The 21,287-nt window shown below is 39.3% G+C and overlaps 1 protein-coding gene across 1 annotated transcript; it reads left to right on the top strand.

Annotated features, from left to right (window-relative positions):
* The first annotated feature begins 3,771 nt into the window (after positions 1–3,771).
* On the top strand, positions 3,772–20,393 carry LOC117430327 (sphingosine-1-phosphate phosphatase 1-like). Its single transcript, XM_034050314.3, has 3 exons — positions 3,772–5,000; positions 12,207–12,296; positions 16,695–20,393. Exons 1-3 carry the CDS (start codon positions 4,158–4,160, stop codon positions 17,244–17,246), a joined length of 1,485 nt encoding a protein of 494 aa, XP_033906205.3. The 5' UTR covers positions 3,772–4,157; the 3' UTR covers positions 17,247–20,393.
* Positions 20,394–21,287: the final 894 nt, after the last annotated feature.

Genomic DNA, 21,287 nt, shown 5'->3' with positions numbered 1-21,287 from the left:
GCACAGTGTTTGCTTTACTGAGAGGTCCACACCTCCAGGACAAATGTGAAAAACATTGCTTTATCAGGGTGGGCGTGAAGCTTTAATGTTTACACGTATATCGAGATTATTCAAAATGCAAAAATGCATGCCAGCGTACTCAACCCTAATTTACTAACTTGGATACTTTGAGTAATAAGTGCATTTACAATAGTTTATCTACTATCTACTATTATACTTCAAAGCGATGGTTATAGGATGTATTTAATTTCAAAGTTGAAGCAGAATCCAGTATTTACTATGATCACTGCATTTTAATGCAACATTTTGAAGACTGAATTATGACCAATCACAATAAAGCGTGGTCTATGAATAGTCCAAACAGGGCTAAACTGCATTATCGCCTTACAAAACGACAGCGGTAAAAATAGATTCAAATGTAAAACTTATCACATATGATCCCCGTGTGCTAAAGCTGCATACTTTATATAACACACTGTCCTACAATGCGGGCTGTATCATTTGCTGTTCAAGGTGAACAGGAAACATCTAAATATGCAAACTGTAATATCTGTTCTGATCTATAATAAGATACGAATTGTAAATAGAAAAGTAAGATCATTATCTCAGTCCTATCTGACTGTAACAAAACACCCTTTCCTTGAACTGTGCCAGAGTAACTGGGAGGCTCTTAATCCTATGACCCAGTAATATGATACTGTAGGCTATACCCAATAGCGGGCTATAATTCACGCTTTGCATGTGCAGCAATCCATTTGAATTCAAAGTAACTCACGTAAACACAATGGTAAATATCTTCTACAGTATGTAGGCTACGTGAATAACTCACTGACTTTCAATCAAAAATGTCATACAGTACAGCCGGAAATAATTTTAAAAAAATAATACATTTTTAAAAATGAATAAATAAAAAAAAAACAGGCACTATGCAAAGAAGATAATCTCTAATTATATTAAAAGTTCTCAAAATAATATTTATTTTCTTTAATATATATTATTAGTGATCCATTATATGTTGTCCCTCAAAACTATGTTTGGAAAGTTTTTTTTTTAGGAGATTCTACAGTTTATTTCGATCGTGTACTGTAGGATATTGGTTTAGCAGTGGTTCATCTTAACAATCCATATTAATAAGACAATGACTATTTATTATAAATATGTTCCAAGAATTCCCATTGCAATAAAAATATCATGTTTTCTAATAACAATAAATCGAAAAATTGCTCAGAACTAAATGCTTCAAGTGCCCTCTTGCGGTGAATTTATTTTACTGCAATACCATTAAATATAGAATGATGATGTCATCTTTACGTACTGGCAGTAACATTGGCAAAAAGTATGCTTAATTATATTAGTATTGTTTTTATATCCGACCGTTTTTTTTGTTTTTGTGCAATAACTGTATTCTCCTGTGTGAAAAATAAACCTGCTGCTGACCTTGTAAAGCTCGGTTTCAATAATTTAGCTCTTTAGCTAATGGAATAAACAGCAAAAAGATACATTGGCATAAACAGATAAAAGACATGCTCAAGCATGGTAAAATACAGTAAAGGCATGGCATGAGCATGGGAAAAGCATGCAAACACTGTGGTAAACTGGTAGAAGGGCATTTCCAGGTATCTGTTACATCATGAACAGTCTCAATTGATACTATGACATCATGAACAGTCTCAATTGATACTATGACATCATGAACAGTCTCGGTTGATACTATGACACTCTCTCAGTGAGTTTTTGTTTTTAATAGTTTGTAAAACTAAAACACTCTGTATAAACCACAGTATCATCACAACTGCAGATAAATAATAACACATTGCCATTTCCTGACACATGGTGGCGCCGGTGTAAAAACTATTAAGCACGTGCTCCTGTGCATATTGTAAACCAAAAAAGTATTTCAACCTGCTGTATGGTTTGTATTCAACTTTCTGAAAGCTGGTATTGTTTTCAATGAAGACGGTCAAGCGCAGCTTCAGAGGGATGCGGCACTCAAGCCGCAGGAGATCAAATATTTTCAACTTTCGCAGCGCTGCGGCGTGACGTAAACTAGCAGCAGCCAATCACGGGAAAGCAGGAGGCAGGGCGATCGCAACTCTCTTTTTTGTTTGCTGTTCATTATTCCAGGTATTGTGTTGTCAGATGCACAGTACCACTGATTGTTGCCGATTTAAAAAAAAAAAAAACAGTTTGATATGATGGGATGGTAGTAGTTGCATTTTTTACTCATGTGTATACGATATGCTCAATAATATCAATGTATAACGATGCCTTTAACTCACACTCTCTTTGCCTATACCCAGCAAACCAGACAAAACTCACGGAGAAAGAAAGAAAATATTTATTTTATTTTAAACAACACAATTGCCTGATATTTGGGGTAATTGTGGGGGATTATGATGGTGTGGGAGGGGGGTTATAAAAAATATATACCGTTTCGCTCCTCATCACATGACATTTATTTATTTATTTATTTACTAAGCTTTGTGTCTTCTGTATAAAAAGAATTTCCCTTCTCGCTAGCATTTATTGTTTGTTGCATGGCAACCAAATATCACTGTACATGCAGCGTGACGTAAGAACAGACCGCCCACTGACTTCCCCTGCCGCGTTCTCTGTGATCAGTTGTCTGCGGAGACTGCAGAGAGGCGGGCAAGGAGGTAGCATGCACGCCGTGTCCGGTGTGAACGCTGTTTAAGCCAGGTGCTGTGGGTTATAGTGTGGCTGTAGTACCACCCACCACCCTTGAAGAGCTCCAAATTATTTTAACAAAACCTACAAGACAAAGCCTAGAAATAGTGTTAAACGGAGCGGTGAATTGCTTTAGTGAAGAATAAAAAGAAAGCCTAATAACCAATACTAAAACATGCACGTGTTTGCGTATTTACATAAAGCTGGGAAAAAAAAGACAAAAATACTATAATCAGCATCTGAGTTTTTATAAATGCTGAGTGTGCCTGTGATGCCTTTTCAATTTGAACCAAAGCCTCATATTTGTGTTCATCTGCTTACTTGCTATACTTAGTTGAGTCATAACAGTGACATCGGTAGATGTCAGTATTGTCGATCGTATGTTGGCTTGCAAAACCAAGCTTCTTAACAGTAGAGTCGCGCTCTTCAATAATAGTCTGCAACAGATCACACAGGCTGCTGAATGCAGTTTTTGTGTTTGAAAAATTATGTGTGTGCAATAACACCCACTATTCAAGCAAGTGACTGCTTGCATGTGTGGCATTATTGAAGGGCTTTGCAGTGTGTGTCACCCCTGAGGTTAACAATGGGTTTGACACTTAGCTGTTATTAGCTATTATTGTTTAGTGCCATTCCAAACAATGTATGAGAAGTCAAGGTTAAGTAAACCGTCTAAAATATTGCAGGTAGTGTTATGCAGATGCATCGATAATTTGTTTTTCTAATGTGGGTCGACTGCTCAAAAATGAGAAGAAAAAAAGTCTTAAAGTGTTAAACAAACAACTCAAAATATGCTCGTTAACATAAAAGTGACTACCAAGATGAAACAACGACGTCAACTACAACTGAAGCTGAGGCCGCAATTAATTAAACAAACTCATCGGTTGCGTTCACGGAGATAATGCTGCGCAGATTCTGTGCAGAATCTGACCAATTTAGCCAATGATCTTCTATGAATTGGTCACATTCTGCATAGAATCTGCGCAGAATGATCTCCGTGAAAAAACCCATTTTCTCAGGGTGCGTTCACAGAGATAATGCTGCACAGAATCTGCACAGAATCACTCTAAACGCACCCTCAATCTCTACCCTGGTACGCGCACACAACCAACGACTCCCCGCCAACCAGTGAGCATCCCTTACACGCGCGCGTTCCCGCATCATTCCGTGCCACGCCCACCACAGTCACGCTGACTGAGGGACCGGATAGAGAACGAGAAGCTGGGGTTAGGAATATAGAGGACGGTGTCGCGCTGAGTATGGAGTGAAGCAGACGGATTGAAAATTAACCAGAAACGATAACAAACCTGGGACTTTAAATATTATATCTTGTGTACTTTTGAACTCGGAACAGGGACGGGTTTTTGTCTTAACGTAGAGGCAAGCGGAACACGCTTCACATTTCGCAATATATACCGGCATTAGCGAGAGACAGCACTGGTGGTTATTTGTGTAAATATTATATAACGATGGAAATAAAATCCGGAATCCTCCAGTTATGCGAATATTTGCAAGACCCTTACAAAGTGGCCAAGTTTCAAGAGATATGCGGAGTGAAAGCGTCTTTTAATGGGAAAGGGGAGACACTGACGGAAAAGGAGAATGGGCTCGGCGTCCACAGTGGAAATTTCAACAATCACTCTATTAATAAAAATGAGAAGAAGGAGGAAGAAGAAAAGAAAGACAAATGCAATTGGCCCAGACAAAGAAAAACCGCCACGTCAGGAAATAATTTTAAACAAGGGGGCTGTAATAACGGCCCCGTCGACGGGACAATTGTGGCTGGAGGTGATTTTAACAAACACGATGAAAACTGCTGTGACAGTAGTGTGCAGAATTCTGACGGTTCAGAGAATGACAGTATATCCTACTCTGATTTGGGAGCAAGTCCGATAACTAGCCCTACTAGCTCAAGCGGTGATTTACGAGCCGAGGAAAAGAAAAAACCCCTCCGCAGAAATTCGTTAACCGGAGAAGCCGGACAGGAATTCGTCATTGGAAATAGGGCTCTATACTACATGTTCACCTTCGGCACCGAGCTTGGCAACGAGCTCTTTTACATCACCTTTTTCCCTTTCTTCATCTGGAACATCGACGCTTACGTGAGCAGGAGGCTGATTGTCATTTGGGTCTGGGTCATGTACCTGGGACAGTGTACCAAAGACCTCATCAGGTGGTCGAGGCCCTCCTCGCCCCCGGTTGTCAAAGTGGAGATGTTCTATAACTCGGAGTACAGCATGCCATCCACTCACGCCATGTCCGGCACGGCCATCCCATTCTCGCTCTTCCTGCTAACCTATGGAAGATGGGAGGTAAAAACAAACAAACAAACAAACAAACATATTTAATTGTTCATTTCATATGTGCATTGATAAGGGATATGAGAGGATTGTTTTCGCTGTAGTTCTAGTGCACCAGGCTTGCACATGTTATGCAGAGGCTGCAAGTCATTAGGTGTTACTCCAACCAAATAGTAATAAATACGCATGTCTGATCAGTTTTGATCGTTTCGATAGTGACACTTTATGTGCAACTGACAGGCAAGACTTTTCTTGTCCGATTATTGCTGCAGTTAGGTACCCCACCTTGGGTTCACTTTTCTTAATGTACCCACCTGTTACCAGCTTCCTGATAGTATGGGCCTTAATCATGGTCAAGCTGTGAGCACAGCCCATGGTCCTTAAGATAACAGATAAGAGAACAATCAGACACTATAAACCATACTTGTGGAGTGTCGCCTATGTCCCTCATTGATACAGTGTCAGCATTTAGGAAGCAGGTAATAGAAGTCCTCAATGGTTATCAGAATTATTGTTTTTTTTAATCTGTGAGACAAACCAACCAGTAACCATGGGTCTCCTGGACTTTATGCAAAAGTGTCTAAGAGGAAAACTTGATTCAGACACAGCATTTGGTGGTGCTTCAGCTGCAGTAGAAGACGTTTCTGTAGTATCTAAGGATTTGGGTTGAATGTAAGGCTGTGCATGTGCAGTATTATATGATTAATGGGATGCTGTTTTTTCCCCTAAAGGAACTCGAAATGAACCAGACACCAGTGTTGAAAATCTTCATTTGCTGCCAGTCCTTTTGTGCCTCATAAAGAATAATAGAGAGCGTTGCCATTTTTGAAAAAGGAACTAGCTTTTTAAGCTCTTCTTTTTCTTGAGATTGTCCAGTGGCGATTCATTATGCAGTATTTAACGTTTGCCTTTTCTTTTCTCTGCATCTTAACATAAAGAAAACAATTTAAATGAAGCAATAAGCTCAATAATTAAGCTAAAAAGGAAGTGAAAAGGTTACCTTTTTTTGTGAACTCCAATAAACCTATGTTTTCTTTCCCCTGTCAAATCGTAGAGTGCCTAAATAAGCACGGTAATTTACCACAAGTAAAAACAAGTAATGAAAAAGAAAATGTAGAACATAAAAAAGCACAACCAGATAGTCAACGAAAGACAACACATTATTCACATTCTTTGTCGCATTATATATTTAAAGTAAGGCAAGTTTATATTTCCGTTAAAAGTGCTCCCGGCTATAATGTTCTGCCTCCCGACTGTAGAGTATTCCTGGGGAGAACCCTGTGTGTGTATATATATATATATATATATATACATACTTACCTCTGCTTCTGTTCCATTTCATATTGTTATTACAGCAATCCTCACTATTCTGGTAGGGTACGATATTTAGAGGAGAGGGACTCAAAACGAAGACACTATCTTATGTGCCTGTGTGCTACTGTGTGTTACATTTTCAATCAAGTCATTCCACCATCTTACTTCACAAACAGCTGGTGTGAGACTGGGGTCCGGATGCTTTTATTGTGACCTGGATGCCTGAGTCTTTAACTCTGCAGTCCCATTGCGGATGGTACAGTAAATGAAGACATGTCCACTTGCAGATCTGTTTCCCATCTCGCTCTGCAAGGATGTCATACTTGACTCGGTATTTGATGTTTAGAATGCTCCTCTAATGCTGTCACACTAAGCAGTCTTATTAATGCAGTGTGAAAACGTCTTGCAGAAATACACTGTGCTGCATAAGTGTGCAACTGTGAATTTTATTTTTGTATTCGCTGCTCAGTGCTCACAGTGGTTTGACAGATCCAATTTATACTGGTTTTACAGTAGCTACAGTAGACTAGGGATTACTCTATCACAGAGGTGTTAAGTACCTCTGTGATTTAAAAGCTATTTTTACCTATGCAGCCTTAATCACCCAATGGTAATTTTGAGGCAACTCCTTGTTATTGACAGTGCAGCTTGTCTCTGAACACTTATATCCAGCACTGGAAGAGTTTCTAGGCAGCTATAGTTGAATTGTAAATTGCTTCTTTTCCAGTTAAAATTGATTGTCACTGGGTTCAATAAATGGTCTTTACTATTGCACATTTCTGGAACATGTTTCGTAATTACCACAAAACAAATGTCGCTGTGTATGGGCAAGGTTGTGTTTACTTTTGTGTGTAAAGATGTTATTTTTCAGCTTGCTTGCATGCAGTTTAAAAACCATCTACCAGTAGCAATCAATGCAACATGACATAAATGCACACAAATATGACATGTTGACATGTTGTGCACAACTCAAGTTTTTTTCTTTTGCTTCTGTTGTGTAGCAACAATAATAAGTTCCATATTAAACAACACTGTCAGCTGTCAGATTGATATTAATTGACATTTAATAATTGTGTAAATAAGGGAAAGCAAGGGGCCACGTTGTTTTGTGTTAAGTAATTAACACATTTTATCCCATTTAATTAATACCGAACAACTTCAAATTTCTTAAAGCTAATGACTTGCAAAATACGAGTGTCGGCACACCCCTAGTTCACATCTTTCTTCCCTGTACAATCCTCTGTCAGACAACACAGCGGTGCTGTATTCCATCCTAGTTCTGACGCAGTACACTGGTACGTGTATGACGATACAGACGCCCTCTGTGGGATCTGTTAATTGTACCCACTGTGCTGACATTGCCCTGAGCCGTCTCATCCTCTTGGCACACATTGAGTTGCTCACAATGGGAAGCCAGCAAGAGAACAGTCTGGCCCTCGATCACGTCTCTCTACTTGTTTTGTTACAAAGACAAATGTCCCAGTATCTCTTGTGGCTTGTGTCACGCAGTAACCTTCCTGAACTGAAGAAAGCGGATGTAGGATAGGTTTCCTGCTCAATCCTCTAGTGTTAAACTTGAGTTAAGGTTATCGTTATTGATAAGGAGTATGAAATCCCAGAGAAGGGAGGGACGGGATGAGGTCTGTCTCAAATCAGCTGCTATTATTAAGCATCCCAGTGAAAGGAGCTTACTGTATGTTATTGTAAACCCATCACTCGCTGAGCAAAACTGCTAATATCTCATAAACGAACTGTACCCGTAACTCTGACCTGTGACTGTTGTCTACTATATTGGGATCATGAGCTATTTTTTGTCGCATTGTTTTATTTAATCTTACAAACCATTTAATCTGATATGCCAATTCCACTCGCATTTTGTACAAGAGGAAGCCTTGCTTTTGTTCCCCAAAATCGTACTTCTAGTTTTTGTTCATTTACATTTTTTATTATTGTATTATGTTGAAAACACTACTTTGTACAGTTACTTCTCATCTTCCATGCTTGCAGTTTTTTAGCTGCTTATTTTCCTGTCCAGGCACAGAACTTGCTGACTTCCAGACAACAAGCCAAAATTGGTCAATATTGACAGATTGAGCAGTTCCATCGATTTCTAAAAAGAGAAATGAAACCATATAAAAAATAATGTGTAAATCAAACATGCTAGGGGCTAGCTAGAATATGCTGCACATGGTCTTTAGTGCCCATATTCTCTCTTATGGATGGCCCACAGTAAGAGGTGAATTGCTGTTATTTCCCAGTTTATAAAAATCACTGCAGTTCACAGTACAGTAGCTTATTGCTTTTTAATAGAAATTTAATTAGAAACCATAATGTGTTCTATGATTTATGACATTGCACTGCCATAAATGAATGTGAACCTCTAACTTGTGTTGTTTTTATGATTCACAACTTAGCAGCACTTGCCCCTAGCCATCGTTAAAAAAGAAAAAACACAAAGTGAATTGATGGTTGCACAGACTGCAACAGACATTTCAAATGTTTTTGGCTCAGAGCTGTTTGTTTTTTAGCTGGGCATAGCAAGAGGCAGACCCTGGCTGCTTCCATGGTAACACTTCAATGCATGGATTTAATATACAACCATTGCCTGATGCGATACCAATCAAGCATGGAAGAGCTTCAAATAAACCCTGGGTGTTTTTATCACCCGCTATCACAGAATGGTGTTAGGAGGCAGGGTATTGCATTGTCAGGTACGGACTAAGTATTTAAATGATAATCCACTTTAACCCTGTGTCCTGGCTTCATTCGAGGACAAATCATCTTATTGGTTACCCCTCTGCCCATATTCCTGCACAAGACATCCCTTCAAGCCCAATTATATATCTCTGTATCTTATTAGGTACTGTAAAAATATTAGTACAATGTAATGCACCTTTTTTCTTTTAAATCAAGAGTCACATGCAAGAAAAGTTTTTTCAGCTGTATTATAATTCAGCAGGACAAAAGCTGTCTCATTGAAATTCAGAAAGTGAAAAGTCGGTGAGCCACTGCAGCACCAAGCAATTTGAAAACAGACATTAAACACAGTGGTAGCCTCAAAAATAATTGGAAAGGGCTGGGTTGCTGTCTGTGTGGGGAATTGGGATATAAGCCTTTAACTTTCAATCTGCTTTTTTAATTCCAGCTAAGATGTAGTAATCAAACTCTGGTCAGCTTGGTGGCTGTTGGGGGCACCAGTTGAAATTCAGCAGTATACTCAGTCTGGTAGAATGGTCACTAAGTGTCACAATTGACACATTTGCAATCTGTTTTCATTCTGTCAATGGCAAGGGCATAGACATGGGCACGCATCACTGTAACTATCCTGTCACCACCTCAAAAGGATGGCCTCAGGGTAGGATGTGAAGAAGTATTGTTGCAGCCTGAATGTCTTCATTGTTCTTTGTTATAGATAAAGATGACTTAAGTCTTCAATGCTTTAGTGTAAATTAATAAAAGATCATTGGAATCACATCAGTGCTTTTTCTTTCAGCATGATCTCTTGCTCTAGGATTTAACTAGGTGATAATTTTGATTAAATATATATTTTCCGCCCATGGTGGCTGCACTGGCAGCTCTTATCTGCCGTGTGCTCTTGTTAATTAGTAGCATCCTTTATGGAACCAGTCTTCTGCACAGCCTGGGACAATGAGGGGTAGCACGCAGAATAAAAAGCCAAAAGGTAATGAAGTCAGTCATGAGATTGCAGGTCTGCATTTGTAATAGACATAAATCAAGCATTCATGCTGTGCTGTATGGAAAAAAATACATCAGCTATGCTAAAACATATGCAGCGTAAAAGCATACTGTGCCCCCTTCTTTCCTTGCAGAGCTTCAGGTCATGTAGTGCTGCTGAGTTTTTATGAGCTCATCGTGACACGACTGAGGGCATCTGTCGCTTCTCGATCTGGACAGCTGTAGGACCAGTCACCCAGCTATCTTCTCTGGCAAAGGACCTGGGTTATAGCATATGTAATGCCTTACCTGGTCATAATCCTACACTGTATTTTGCACAGAATATTAGTGATGAACCAACTCGCTCTAAGATAAGGAATTGCTTACTGCAGCACCAAGTAACCATATAAGGGGAAGCACAGTGTTCATGGAAGATTCTTGATAGAGCACTCCTTTTATTGAGGCATTGATTGCACAAAGCAAGGGAAATGACTAAGAAATCACAGTTTAAAGTGTGTTTTATAATACCATAGGGTCATACAGTATACTTTATGATAGAGTAAACTATAAAAAAAAAAAACACGTAGACCTTGTCGTGTTAAGACTGTGTAGTGAGTACAATATGTGCTGTATTGCATGTCTGGTAAGCTAAGATCTAACGTGTCTAATTAAGAACTCCCTAAGTAAGTTCATTTTAGCACGTTTATACAGTAGTGTAGCTTGCTAAGCATTGGCCCTGTGACAGAGCAAAGAACCACTCTGACTTGAGTGAAGGAGAGTGTAAAATGTCTTTATTAGCTGTGCAATCATTTACACTGAGACTGGTCTGTGTTTGTTTGAGATAAGGACGTGAAGTGTTTTCATTAGGTTTCTGTTGGTCTCTAATACTGCTCTGAGATATTAAATATGGACAAAGTATTATAGCCTGCACCATAGTAAGAGTGCTTTTATGCAGCTTAGTACTGTAGATTGCTGGTTTTGATCTTTCCTCCCTTGAAAAAAGGTGTTGTGGATTGTTTCTTCTGCACTGGAGGTGTCAGAAGCAATTAAAACAAGCATGTCAGTGACACTCACAGAGCGTACACTCAAAATTAGAGCAATCTGTAACATGACAGTACCTCGCCACGAAAAACACACATACTGTATATGCCTTGTATACAAGCTTTATGAAAAAGTAAGAAATGAATTACTTCACTTGAAGGTCCTTGCATGCTAAAATTAAAGATTTGGTGATATCAGTATACTGCAGTTCAATATATTGTGTAAGGCCAGTAAATGTAGAAGTGGTCTGACACCATAGATCTATAACTGGATGTTGCGGATGACTGTGTTTGGACGCACCCTGTTGGCAAGTTGTGTTGAGGAGATGGAAGTGTGACTGGTTCCTCTTCCACCTTCTCCATCAGGGGAGTTTCAAAATAAGCCTCAAGCCTCAGCATGGGGCCCCACGCATATCCAGCTGCTGCCCACAGTAATGTATATGTATGGGATAGTGTTTTTAATCATGCATTATCTACATGATTCAGCAAGCGTGGTTGAGTAAGCCTAGATAAACATTGCAGATGAACACAATAAGCCACAGGAAACCATTGAGCAATTATAAGTCAGAAGGGTTGGTGTTTGCTTTAGAATAAATTGCTTACGGAAAAGTTCATTGACAAAAGCAATGACATTGTGATATGAAGATCTGTTCATAGATTATTTTTTGCTCTCATTACCAGACCCCTTTCGTGCATATATATGTACTACATGTAGCAGTGAACATTTTATTCTGCTTTTATGCAAACTAAAGGAATACGCAACATCCAAGTACTGTATACATAAATATAAAGAAGAAAAAAAAAATTTCCCCATGGTGACAAAATTAGCCCTCTGTGCATGAGAGCATTATTTATATTCTCTCTAGTACATAGTACTATTCTATCATGCAAATAGGAGGACCAACCCGTTTGTACAGTAGTCACCCATGTAGATTTCAGCCAGGTTATGTAAGCAGTTATGACAGCTGAAAATGTTTTGTCTGTCAGACATCAAATCCCCATTGTCATAACAGCAAGAACACTTACATCTTAAATTGCTTTCTAAATTGAGAAGGTTATTTGCACAGTTTTAGACATCTGAAATAACCTGCTGTATGTGTGAAACCAATTCTGCAACAAAGCGAGCAAATTTCACTTCATAAAATAGCTACTGACTGGCTGTCTTGATTTCCCTCTCTTCTCTCTCCAGTATCCCTTCGTGTTTGGACTGCTTCTTGCTTTGTGCTGGTGTTCTCTGGTTTGTACAAGCCGAATCTACATGGGAATGCACTCCATTCTGGTAAGCAGGACAGAGGTTTATACAACTATATTAACATATAGAAAACATCCACATATTGCATTTTAGTTTTAAATGAGCAGATAGCATGCAGCATATTGTGGTGATTAGTCTGCAGAGGATTTCATAACCCCCCACCATTGGAAATGGCTGTGAACCATATTGAAATTAAATTATATCAAAGAGAACAATTGTTGATTTTTGAGTGTGTAGTCTGTTTTTGAAGCGCACGTGGAATGCTTTATTTCACTGAAAGTGAAAATACAGCCAAGATTGCCCTCTCTGGTTTCTCCTCTTTGAACTGCAAAGGTGTTCCATTAATACACAAGCTTTACATGATTAAATTATTGCACCCCCTACAGGAAAGAAGATTTAAAAAAAAAAAAATGAAAAAGGTGTGCTGGTGTTGAAACTGTATAATTCATTACAGGAATGTGTTTTCTCTTGAAATGTGTGTCTGACAAGAGTTTGGCTGGAAATAGAAACGAATTTGCTGGTAATATGAGTCAGCACTATGTGTATTTCTTCTAGACAACACCTTACAGTATGTTAAGTAAAAATCTAGTGGCAAGCCAAATAGTTCAAAATTTCAACTTTCAGAGAGTATGTTGCAATTCTTAAAGTCAACATTTAAAGAAAAAACAGTACTATGATTATTATGTGTTGTGCATAGAGAAAATATACTGGCAGTTGAGAGGTGGCTTTCTCTCCTAAATGTAACATTCCGCTGTGTGGATTTATCGTGTTGCCAGAGTGACTAATCTTATTGTGAAATGTAAAATACAGTGACCACCTCTGTGACGCTTGGCTAGCTACTGTTCAAAAAGACTGGTGGATCCTGTAGTTAATAACAGAGCTACTCTTAAGTGGCCTGTAAATACAGTAGCACATCAATAAGACATTCATTTTGATAGATCACTTCAGCTGTCAGTAATATCTGACCAGATACATGTGTAGTATTGTGCTTTTGTCTCCCTGAGTTTAATGACATCAGCCAAAAGGTTTGTCTGCTTGTCGTGTTTATGATGCTTGAAGGTCTAGATGTATGCCCATGCTACACTGCTTTGAGCTATAAATTGTTGCTAAGAGTATCAGTTGTTGGGCCCCAATGTTTTGCTTTACTCCTCACTTACTGTAAATAGCTTGTGTATTGTCATCTTGCATTCTGATTTTATTATGATTGTATTGCTTTGCATCTAACGTGCAGCTTGCAGATATAGCAACCATGATATGGTGCTGTCTTCCATGTGCTATACCAGTTCATCATGTCAGTTTACAGCACCTTTATACTGTCGCTAGATTTCTGATGCTAAGCCCCAGTTTGAAGAAAGGGTCACATATCACGAACACCACAGGCAATATGAAGAAGCTGAAATTCCTTTACAGATGCTGAGCTGCTACATCTCATGATAAAACAAGCTGCAGAGCTGTGTCGGATTGGGCTGCAGTGAGAGCCTCTAGGCGCTTCAACTGCAGCATTGATAACTTTCAGGAAAAAAAAGAGCAAATTGGTGTTGGATCAAAAGAAATAGCTATGAAAAACAGCTAGAATATCCTTAGGTTTAGCATGAATTTTAATAGGCAGATTTTTTTTTCTTTATTGACCTAATTTTCTATAACTGAGATATTCCAAGTGGGGATTCAGTATAGTATCATAAATCTGTTTTATCGTGTTTTATTTTTCTTAGAGATGTAATAAACAAGGCATAACAACATTCTTCAGACTGCTGATCTTTTTATAGTTTTTCTGCCACAACACTGTTCCCTTATGTGAGTGTGAGTAAATTTAGTGATGAATGGGTTAGATGCTTATAACTTGAGAACAGAAAGATAAGGGTTTTTCCTTTTTTTTTTTTTTTTTTTTTTTTACTAGCCTGTGCTTATGAGAGTTATATTTTTCAGACTTTGAATATGCAGTACATGCCCTGACTCCCTCTAGACCAGGTGATTTCTAAACCACCCACACCCACAGCTCTGCTTGCTCTCTCTGAAGTTTCAGTCCAGAGACAACAGGCTCCTGCATGCCCCCACACCTGATTTAAGTGTCTTAAATTATCTGCTGTGGTTGAATTATTCAGCTTGCCAACTCAGCAGCAGGAACTTAATCAAATGTGTCCAAAGTACAGGAGTCAAAAGTGCGTTGAAAATCATTGAGCCTTGATTGAAGGCTGTCCCGGTCAAAGGTTTAGTTTGCCCTTGTGGTCCGTGAGGCCACTGAGATAGCTGGATGACTTTAAATCGCAGTTTGATGTGTGTGTGCACAGAAACCATGTAGAGGTTCTCCTGTTGAATTTCACACTGAACAGAGAAGTACAGTGTGGTACCATTGAGAGCATTGAATATTGGACGTGTATCCCATTTCCATTTGGCCTTTAAGGGGCCCACAGCTATTCATAGTGAATAATAATTTATTGCTGGTCTACAGTTCTTTCCTGTAGCATTGTGCTTGAAACTTGGCTAAGCAAGCTCAGATACTGTATTTTGGCTGGAATCCAATCTTAAGACCTTTGCTTCCTCAATCCAAAGCAAGGAGGACAACGTGTAATTGAGAATGTGAAAGGACTGGCTAACCTTTATAAACATGTGAGGAGATAAAGCAATGCTTCTGACGTCACAGCATACGTTCTGTTCAGTATGCATTGCCTGTATATTACATTGGGGAGATTAATAAATATCTGAATGACATTTGGGTCAACACAAGTTTGGATTTCCTGTTATACTGTTGATGGGCACTATTTTAGTTGCCTTCTACAGTAAAAAAAATGATCTGTGGTGTGTTCCAGTGAGTGTGTAGAGACGTAGCAGTCCCCTTTCACAAGACATTTATCTGACTTGCTTGCTTGAAGTAGGAGACTCGAAACCCACTCCAAGCAGGTGCTGTAAAAGCACATTTGGGTGATGCATTGTTATTTGCATGGGAACCATCCCTGTGTAAATGTTCTCAATTGCACCAGATGAAAAGTATACGAGAGCTGTTTTCACAGACTATAGTGCATTACAGCAAGACCTTTCTCTCAGGTCTCTGCAGCCTTGCACAGTCTACTCTTCTTCCTGCTGCATGGAGCTGACTTACAGAATGAAGTGAACAAGCGGCACGCTAATGGAGTGGATATTGAAAGGACACGAAGTCCTGCGCTGCATTGCTTCTTTGCTGAACCATTTAAATGCTTGGGGCATGGAGGCATGGTTTACTTTAATGGGTAACAGCTGTTATCGCTTTAGTCGGAGAAATGTGTGATCCATTTTGAAAAGCACTTTCCTTATGCCTGTTGAAAGAGATTATCTGATTCTTAGATGTTTTCCAAAAGGTCTGTCCTTTTGTATGTCCTTTGGAACCAAATACGTTATTGGTTTTGTTTTTGTAGAGACTATTAAGGGTTGTTACAAATTGGTATGTACTTAAAGTTATGTAACATGGGGGACTGCTGTAATATGCTTTTATACAAAATATTTAAAGTAGAAAGCAGTCTGTAACTCTGCTCGCAAACATTTTCAGACTTCCTTTAATGGTGATTGAAGTTTACTGTAGGTGAGAACAGTAGGGTTATAAAGTTAGGTAAGCAGTTCCTTTTGATCCCTGTGTAAAGCTGTTTCGATGCAGGAGTTGAGTCATCGATCAGACCCAGTCAGCATCAGGGAAAGAGAAGAGCTTCTGTTACATGGAAGGATATAATCTGAGACCAGTCACCCACAGATCCCAGCAAGGGCAGGCAGACTGAATTATTAAACAGCCTAGTCACTCTCAGAGTACTGAGACAGTGTTTTTAACCCGTAACTGTCAGATTTTGAATTTTGGTACAACTGGGGTACACAATTAAAAAAAAAAAAAAAAAAAAAAACACATTTAGAAATATGTAAATCACTTGACAGTTATACCGAATCACTGAGTGTGTTACCACACCCCACTGCCATGGAATCTCGTGGAGCATTTAAACATTGAGAATAAAGAGTTCTCTTTGTTTGGCACTAGTTTTCTTGGGGACAGGGAGGGGATGCAAATTAACAGTAGTTCCTTTGTGTGGACTAAGGCTTGCAGTAGCTAAGGGTTATTTTTATAACCGTATCTTCTGTACTTATTGTGCAATTGTTACTGCTTATCTATTCCATCTTGCTTAGAGCTTGCCAAAATTAATGTTTCATTGATCAATGATTGATGATAGCATGCGAGTTGTTTCTCAACCAAGGTCTTATTCAAACTTTTCTATACAAGATAAAGTGCCAGTTTTGCCTAGCTTTTACACTACTGTATTTGTTTGGTGTTAAAGGGCCCCTACATACATCTAGTGTAGGTTGTTTTTTACTAGTTTAAAATCATAGCATGTGTTTATAGTGTTATTACTGGCCGCACTGCAAGAAGTGAAATGAATCTGACTTTGCTGCTTCTTTTTTTTTCTGCCACAGGATGTCATCGCTGGATTCCTGTACAGCATCCTCATATTAGTAGTCTTCCAACCAGCACTGGAAATAATAGACAACTTCAACCTGACCTGTACTTACGCTCCCCTCATTATCATCAGCCTGCACCTGGCCATGGGGCTCTTTTCTTTCACCTTGGACACGTGGAGCACGTCACGGGGGGACACTGCAGAGATCCTGGGCACAGGAGCTGGTGTCGCCTGCGCCTCCCACCTCAACTACGCGCTGGGACTGATGCCGGACCCGCCCCTGGAGCTGCTGCCGTTCTCCCCCCCGGCCCTCACCGCCGGCCTGGTGGGGAAGGCAGTCCTGCGTTTCGTGCTGGGTATCCTCATCCTGCTGGTCATCAGGGCCGTCATGAAGGCACTGACCATCCCCCTGGCGTGCAAGATCTTCTGCATCCCCTGCCAGGACATCCGGAAGGCCCGCCAGCGCATGGAGGTGGAGCTGCCGTACCGCTACATCACCTACGGCACGGTGGGCTTCAGCGCCCTCTTTCTGGTTCCTTGCATCTTCAGCTACCTACATTTGTCTTGATAACGATCAAAGCCACTTCTCCCTGTCCTCTAACCTGCTTACCCCCTCTACCATGTCCAAGAACCGGGTACCTGAATAACTGAAACCATTACCACTAAGACCTGCTTGTTTAATGTTGCTTTTTGTTTTGCTTTTATTTTAGTTTTGTAATAAGTTTTTCACCTTGGAGAACGTTTCTTTGGTTGAACTTTCTTTTATCGCTGAAAACCTGCGTGTTGAAACCAGGCATCAGACATAACTCCACATCTTCAGATGCTGTCCGCTGACTCATTTGTGCCTTTTAGTTAGCAACGTAAGCAACTTAACAGCATTTTCCCAGGATTGTAAATCCTATGTTATAAAGATTTTGGTTCTCAAAGAATCAGCAAGACAGAGTGCTGTGCATTTTACGAAAGAGGATGGTACGAAGCATTTAACCACATACTGGTTAACACACATGCCCAAATGTTACTGCTACAAAATCTTATGAAAACATTTATTTTTTCTAAATGTTTGACATGTTATCAAGGAGAACAGGAAGCCGCTGAAACGAAATGTGTCTTGTGGAGGTAGCATCTAACAAAGAATTATTATCCAAGAACTAAGTATGGAAAACTTGAGTGAGACTGGTAATCCACCCTGTGTATCAAACATCTGTTATACTGTTTTAATAATCAAACCCACTGAATACAGCATTTCATTATTTATGAGGTCCAAGCAGACTCATTTTAATTTCAGATAAACATATTCAATATTTAACTGACCTACATAAATTATAATTTGCTAAATTTTAGCTGTTTAATAGACAGTCAATCTTTGCATTTTTCAGTGGTCCCTCATTTATTTCCTAATATCACCAGTTTTTTTAAATCATGTCCAATAGTCACAGTGGACACTCTTTGAAAAGGAAAATAAATTCAGCTTATTTGAAAAATCTCAACTCTTTCTGGAAAAGAGATAAAAATGCATTTGAAAAAAAAAACAGCGTCAAGTAACAGATTTTCATAAAGTATGTGGGAGGGGGGAAGGAATTGCAAATACAGAAACTTGCCAAAGCATTTTGTTTTGTTGTGGACTTCCTTTAGTAATAAAGAAAGCTGTTCAGTGCGTCTAGAAGGAAGGCATCTCCAGCTTTCCTGCTTACCCATCACTAATCATAACGTTGGTATCAGGGCCGGGCAGTCGACAGTTTCCTGTTTGTACAGAGCATGGCCCAGGCTACAGACAGTGGCATCCTGTGATTAGCACTCTGTATACTGAGAGATGTGTAGAACGTCTCCAGGTTATAAAAACAGCACTGTCATGTCAGAAGCCAGACCAGAGATGTATAATCTAGCAAGCTCATCTAAAGAAAGGCTAGCCCAGGGCCCTCTCCCGTACACTTGCACATGTTCACTTTGTGTCCAAATTGACCGTCTGGGAGCTTGAACTCTCAACTAATTGACTGGATAGTAACCCCCCCCACACACACACACACTAGGTAACAGATGGAGATGAAGGGCTTGTTGTTAAAGTCTTATTGTTTTCAATAAGTAGTCCTTGTCTCTTTCCCAAATGACCATCAACTTCGCTGCTTTGATACGGTACATATCTCTGTTCTGATCAGAACAAAAATGATCGATTGTTTTAATAAGTACGAAATACAAAGCCACTGTTATTTGTACTAAGAATGTATTTCTGAGACCAGAATGAAAAATGTTAACCACTAATTCCATGAAGACTTCTCCATGTATTATTATTCCACATTTTCTCCGCTGTAAAGCTCTTACGTGCATGTGCTCTGCCCTTTCCCAAGGCGGCTGTGTGCTGATCCTACAGCTTAACTGAGAAAAACTGTTTTACCAAACAAGGGGAAAAACAATAGGTTTTTAACTGTCTGTATATCTCCAGTTTTTACTTGTGTACGTTTCTTCCAGTAATTCAAATGTCAGTAAGATATACCAACTTTGTTGTGCCGAAGTTGTAACTAGTACTGTCAAAATGAGCATGTGTAATCTGTATCTTGGATCAGCCACATTTGTGGCAGTTCAATAGCATGTGATATAAGAGGTGACCTGAAGATTGAGCACTCAAACACCACCAGCAGTGGAGAATCCTGCAAAAATATGTCCTGGTATTTAAGATACTGGATGGCTTTCTGTTCCTAATATTTGGAAGAATGAGCACCTTATTAATAAGCCTACTTCAGATGCTTTAAATATCACCAGAACTATATAAAGCTGTCTAACAGTACAATGCTGTGGTACTATATGTCCCTACTGCCAGATCAAGCATGCAACAATATTCATAAAAGTAATTGTGCTTTTTGCAACAACAAAAAATATAGCAATGTCCTAGCATATGAGTTCCCATTGAGACCACAGATTTACACCCAGTCCTATAGCACATTTGTGGTAGCAACAGTAGTAAGATGTAGACCCAGAATATCAAGTGGGTGCAGAGTCAATGGCTAATAGACACTCCCAGGTACGGGTATGAAATTAAACTCATTATCTCAATCATGGCTGGGCTTAGAATTAAATTTATAGCCATAGCCAAGTCTTTGGTAGTGAAATGTTCATGTTTCTGTGACTCTCATTAGGTTAAAGCATTCCCAGTTAATACGTGCATTGACTGGCTGCTTAAATACAGGAATTGGGTCCAAATGGATCAACTAATAAGCACTGCTGTTTGAAATAATATGTTGACCAAATAAAGAGGGAATCAGGCCCATAGTTTTAAGAAGGTTAGGTCAGCTCTGTTCTTATAGAAATCCTAGTGCCTTTACTGTGAGATGGTTCTTGTTTGTTTAGAAGCATTGCAACCTGGTATATATTTGTCAATGCTTGTGAGAAAGTGGGCTGTATTACACCTTTGTGATTACCTGTAGAATGTGTTGAATAACAAAATGTAAAAATGTGTGGGGTCTTATGAATAACATTATTATTTTTTGTTTCAAACCAAATGTCTGTGATCATATCGATCATATCAAAAAACTATGTCATTAACTGACCCTCTTTTCCACATTTGATTCCAAAACACTAATATAAAAAAATAATATCTGTTCATCATCTTGATGCATTTTTGTTGTTCATGTTAGATAATGTATGTCTTGAATCATCATTAACTTTTAGCCTGCTTAATAAAATTTGCACAAAGAGCCCTTAATATTTTGGGGACAAACTCTGATTATTGTTTTGAAAGTGTGCAATGTTTGATTTTAATCTGAGATTGAAATGCTTTTGTTTACCGGATGCATAATTTGAAGCCTGTTCTCACCAGGAACACTGGGGCCATTCTACATCAGGTTGAACAGGTGTAATTAATAAACTGCTATAAGGTCAGTTTGTTCAATGAAACCATTTAAAACAAGACCTGGTCTGAACATGCATGAGTTTTCCATCCCTGGTAGACCAGTCTCTTTCAATTAATTTCTGTCCAGGGCCTTGTTCTAATAAGGTCCTTGATTATTTAACTGACCAGTCCAGAGCCTTGTCCCAACCATGAATTGAATAGTCTAATTTTAGGGTCCCCAACCTTTTTTGAATCATGCCCCACCTGAGCAAGATTTGTTTAGCCAGAAATTTGGGAGAGAACAGGTGCCAAAACATTGTTTCAATCTCTTGTCGCATTTCAGCTCAATTAGCTGTTCTCCTACCTCCCCTGAAAGACTGGTTGAACTAACAAGTGACGAACGGATCACAGGCAAGTGAGCTACAATCTTCTTGGAAGTAGTCTCGGAACTGTTCTTCGGTCCCGTCACGTGTTTGACAATGGGAGCTTTCAGATCATTGTGACCCACAGTGCCACCACAATCCTGAACGAAATCTAAAAATGTGGGAAACGTCTCAGTTTCCATCTGATAGTCGAGAGGCCCACCTGTACAGTTTTTGAACAAAGGCTGTCCCCTTGTCTGTAAGGAGGAGGATATTTGTGTCCTTCTTTGCATAGACGCATTTAATGAATTTAGATGGTCAAAAATATCACCAAAATAAGCATGCAGAGCCAGCCAAGAGCAATCATGAATGTGGTTGGGAATATTAGCCTCCTTACGTAGCTCAAAAAAGCTAAGAAGTACTCTCC

This window comes from Acipenser ruthenus, chromosome 18, assembly GCF_902713425.1.
Source record: "Acipenser ruthenus chromosome 18, fAciRut3.2 maternal haplotype, whole genome shotgun sequence".
Lineage (NCBI taxonomy): Eukaryota > Metazoa > Chordata > Actinopteri > Acipenseriformes > Acipenseridae > Acipenser > Acipenser ruthenus.
This window is presented reverse-complemented; position numbering and strand designations above follow the sequence as displayed.

What these genes read in the sequence shown, in the direction of transcription:
- LOC117430327 (XM_034050314.3), top strand. Translation starts at nt 4,158, where the DNA reads ATGGAAATAAAATCCGGAATCCTCCAGTTATGCGAATATTTGCAAGAC. An exon ending in TAACCTATGGAAGATGGGAG is followed by an intron (nt 5,001 to 12,206) that starts GTAAAAACAAAC and finishes TTCTCTCTCCAG; the next exon opens with TATCCCTTCGTGTTTGGACT. An exon ending in TGGGAATGCACTCCATTCTG is followed by an intron (nt 12,297 to 16,694) that starts GTAAGCAGGACA and finishes TTTCTGCCACAG; the next exon opens with GATGTCATCGCTGGATTCCT.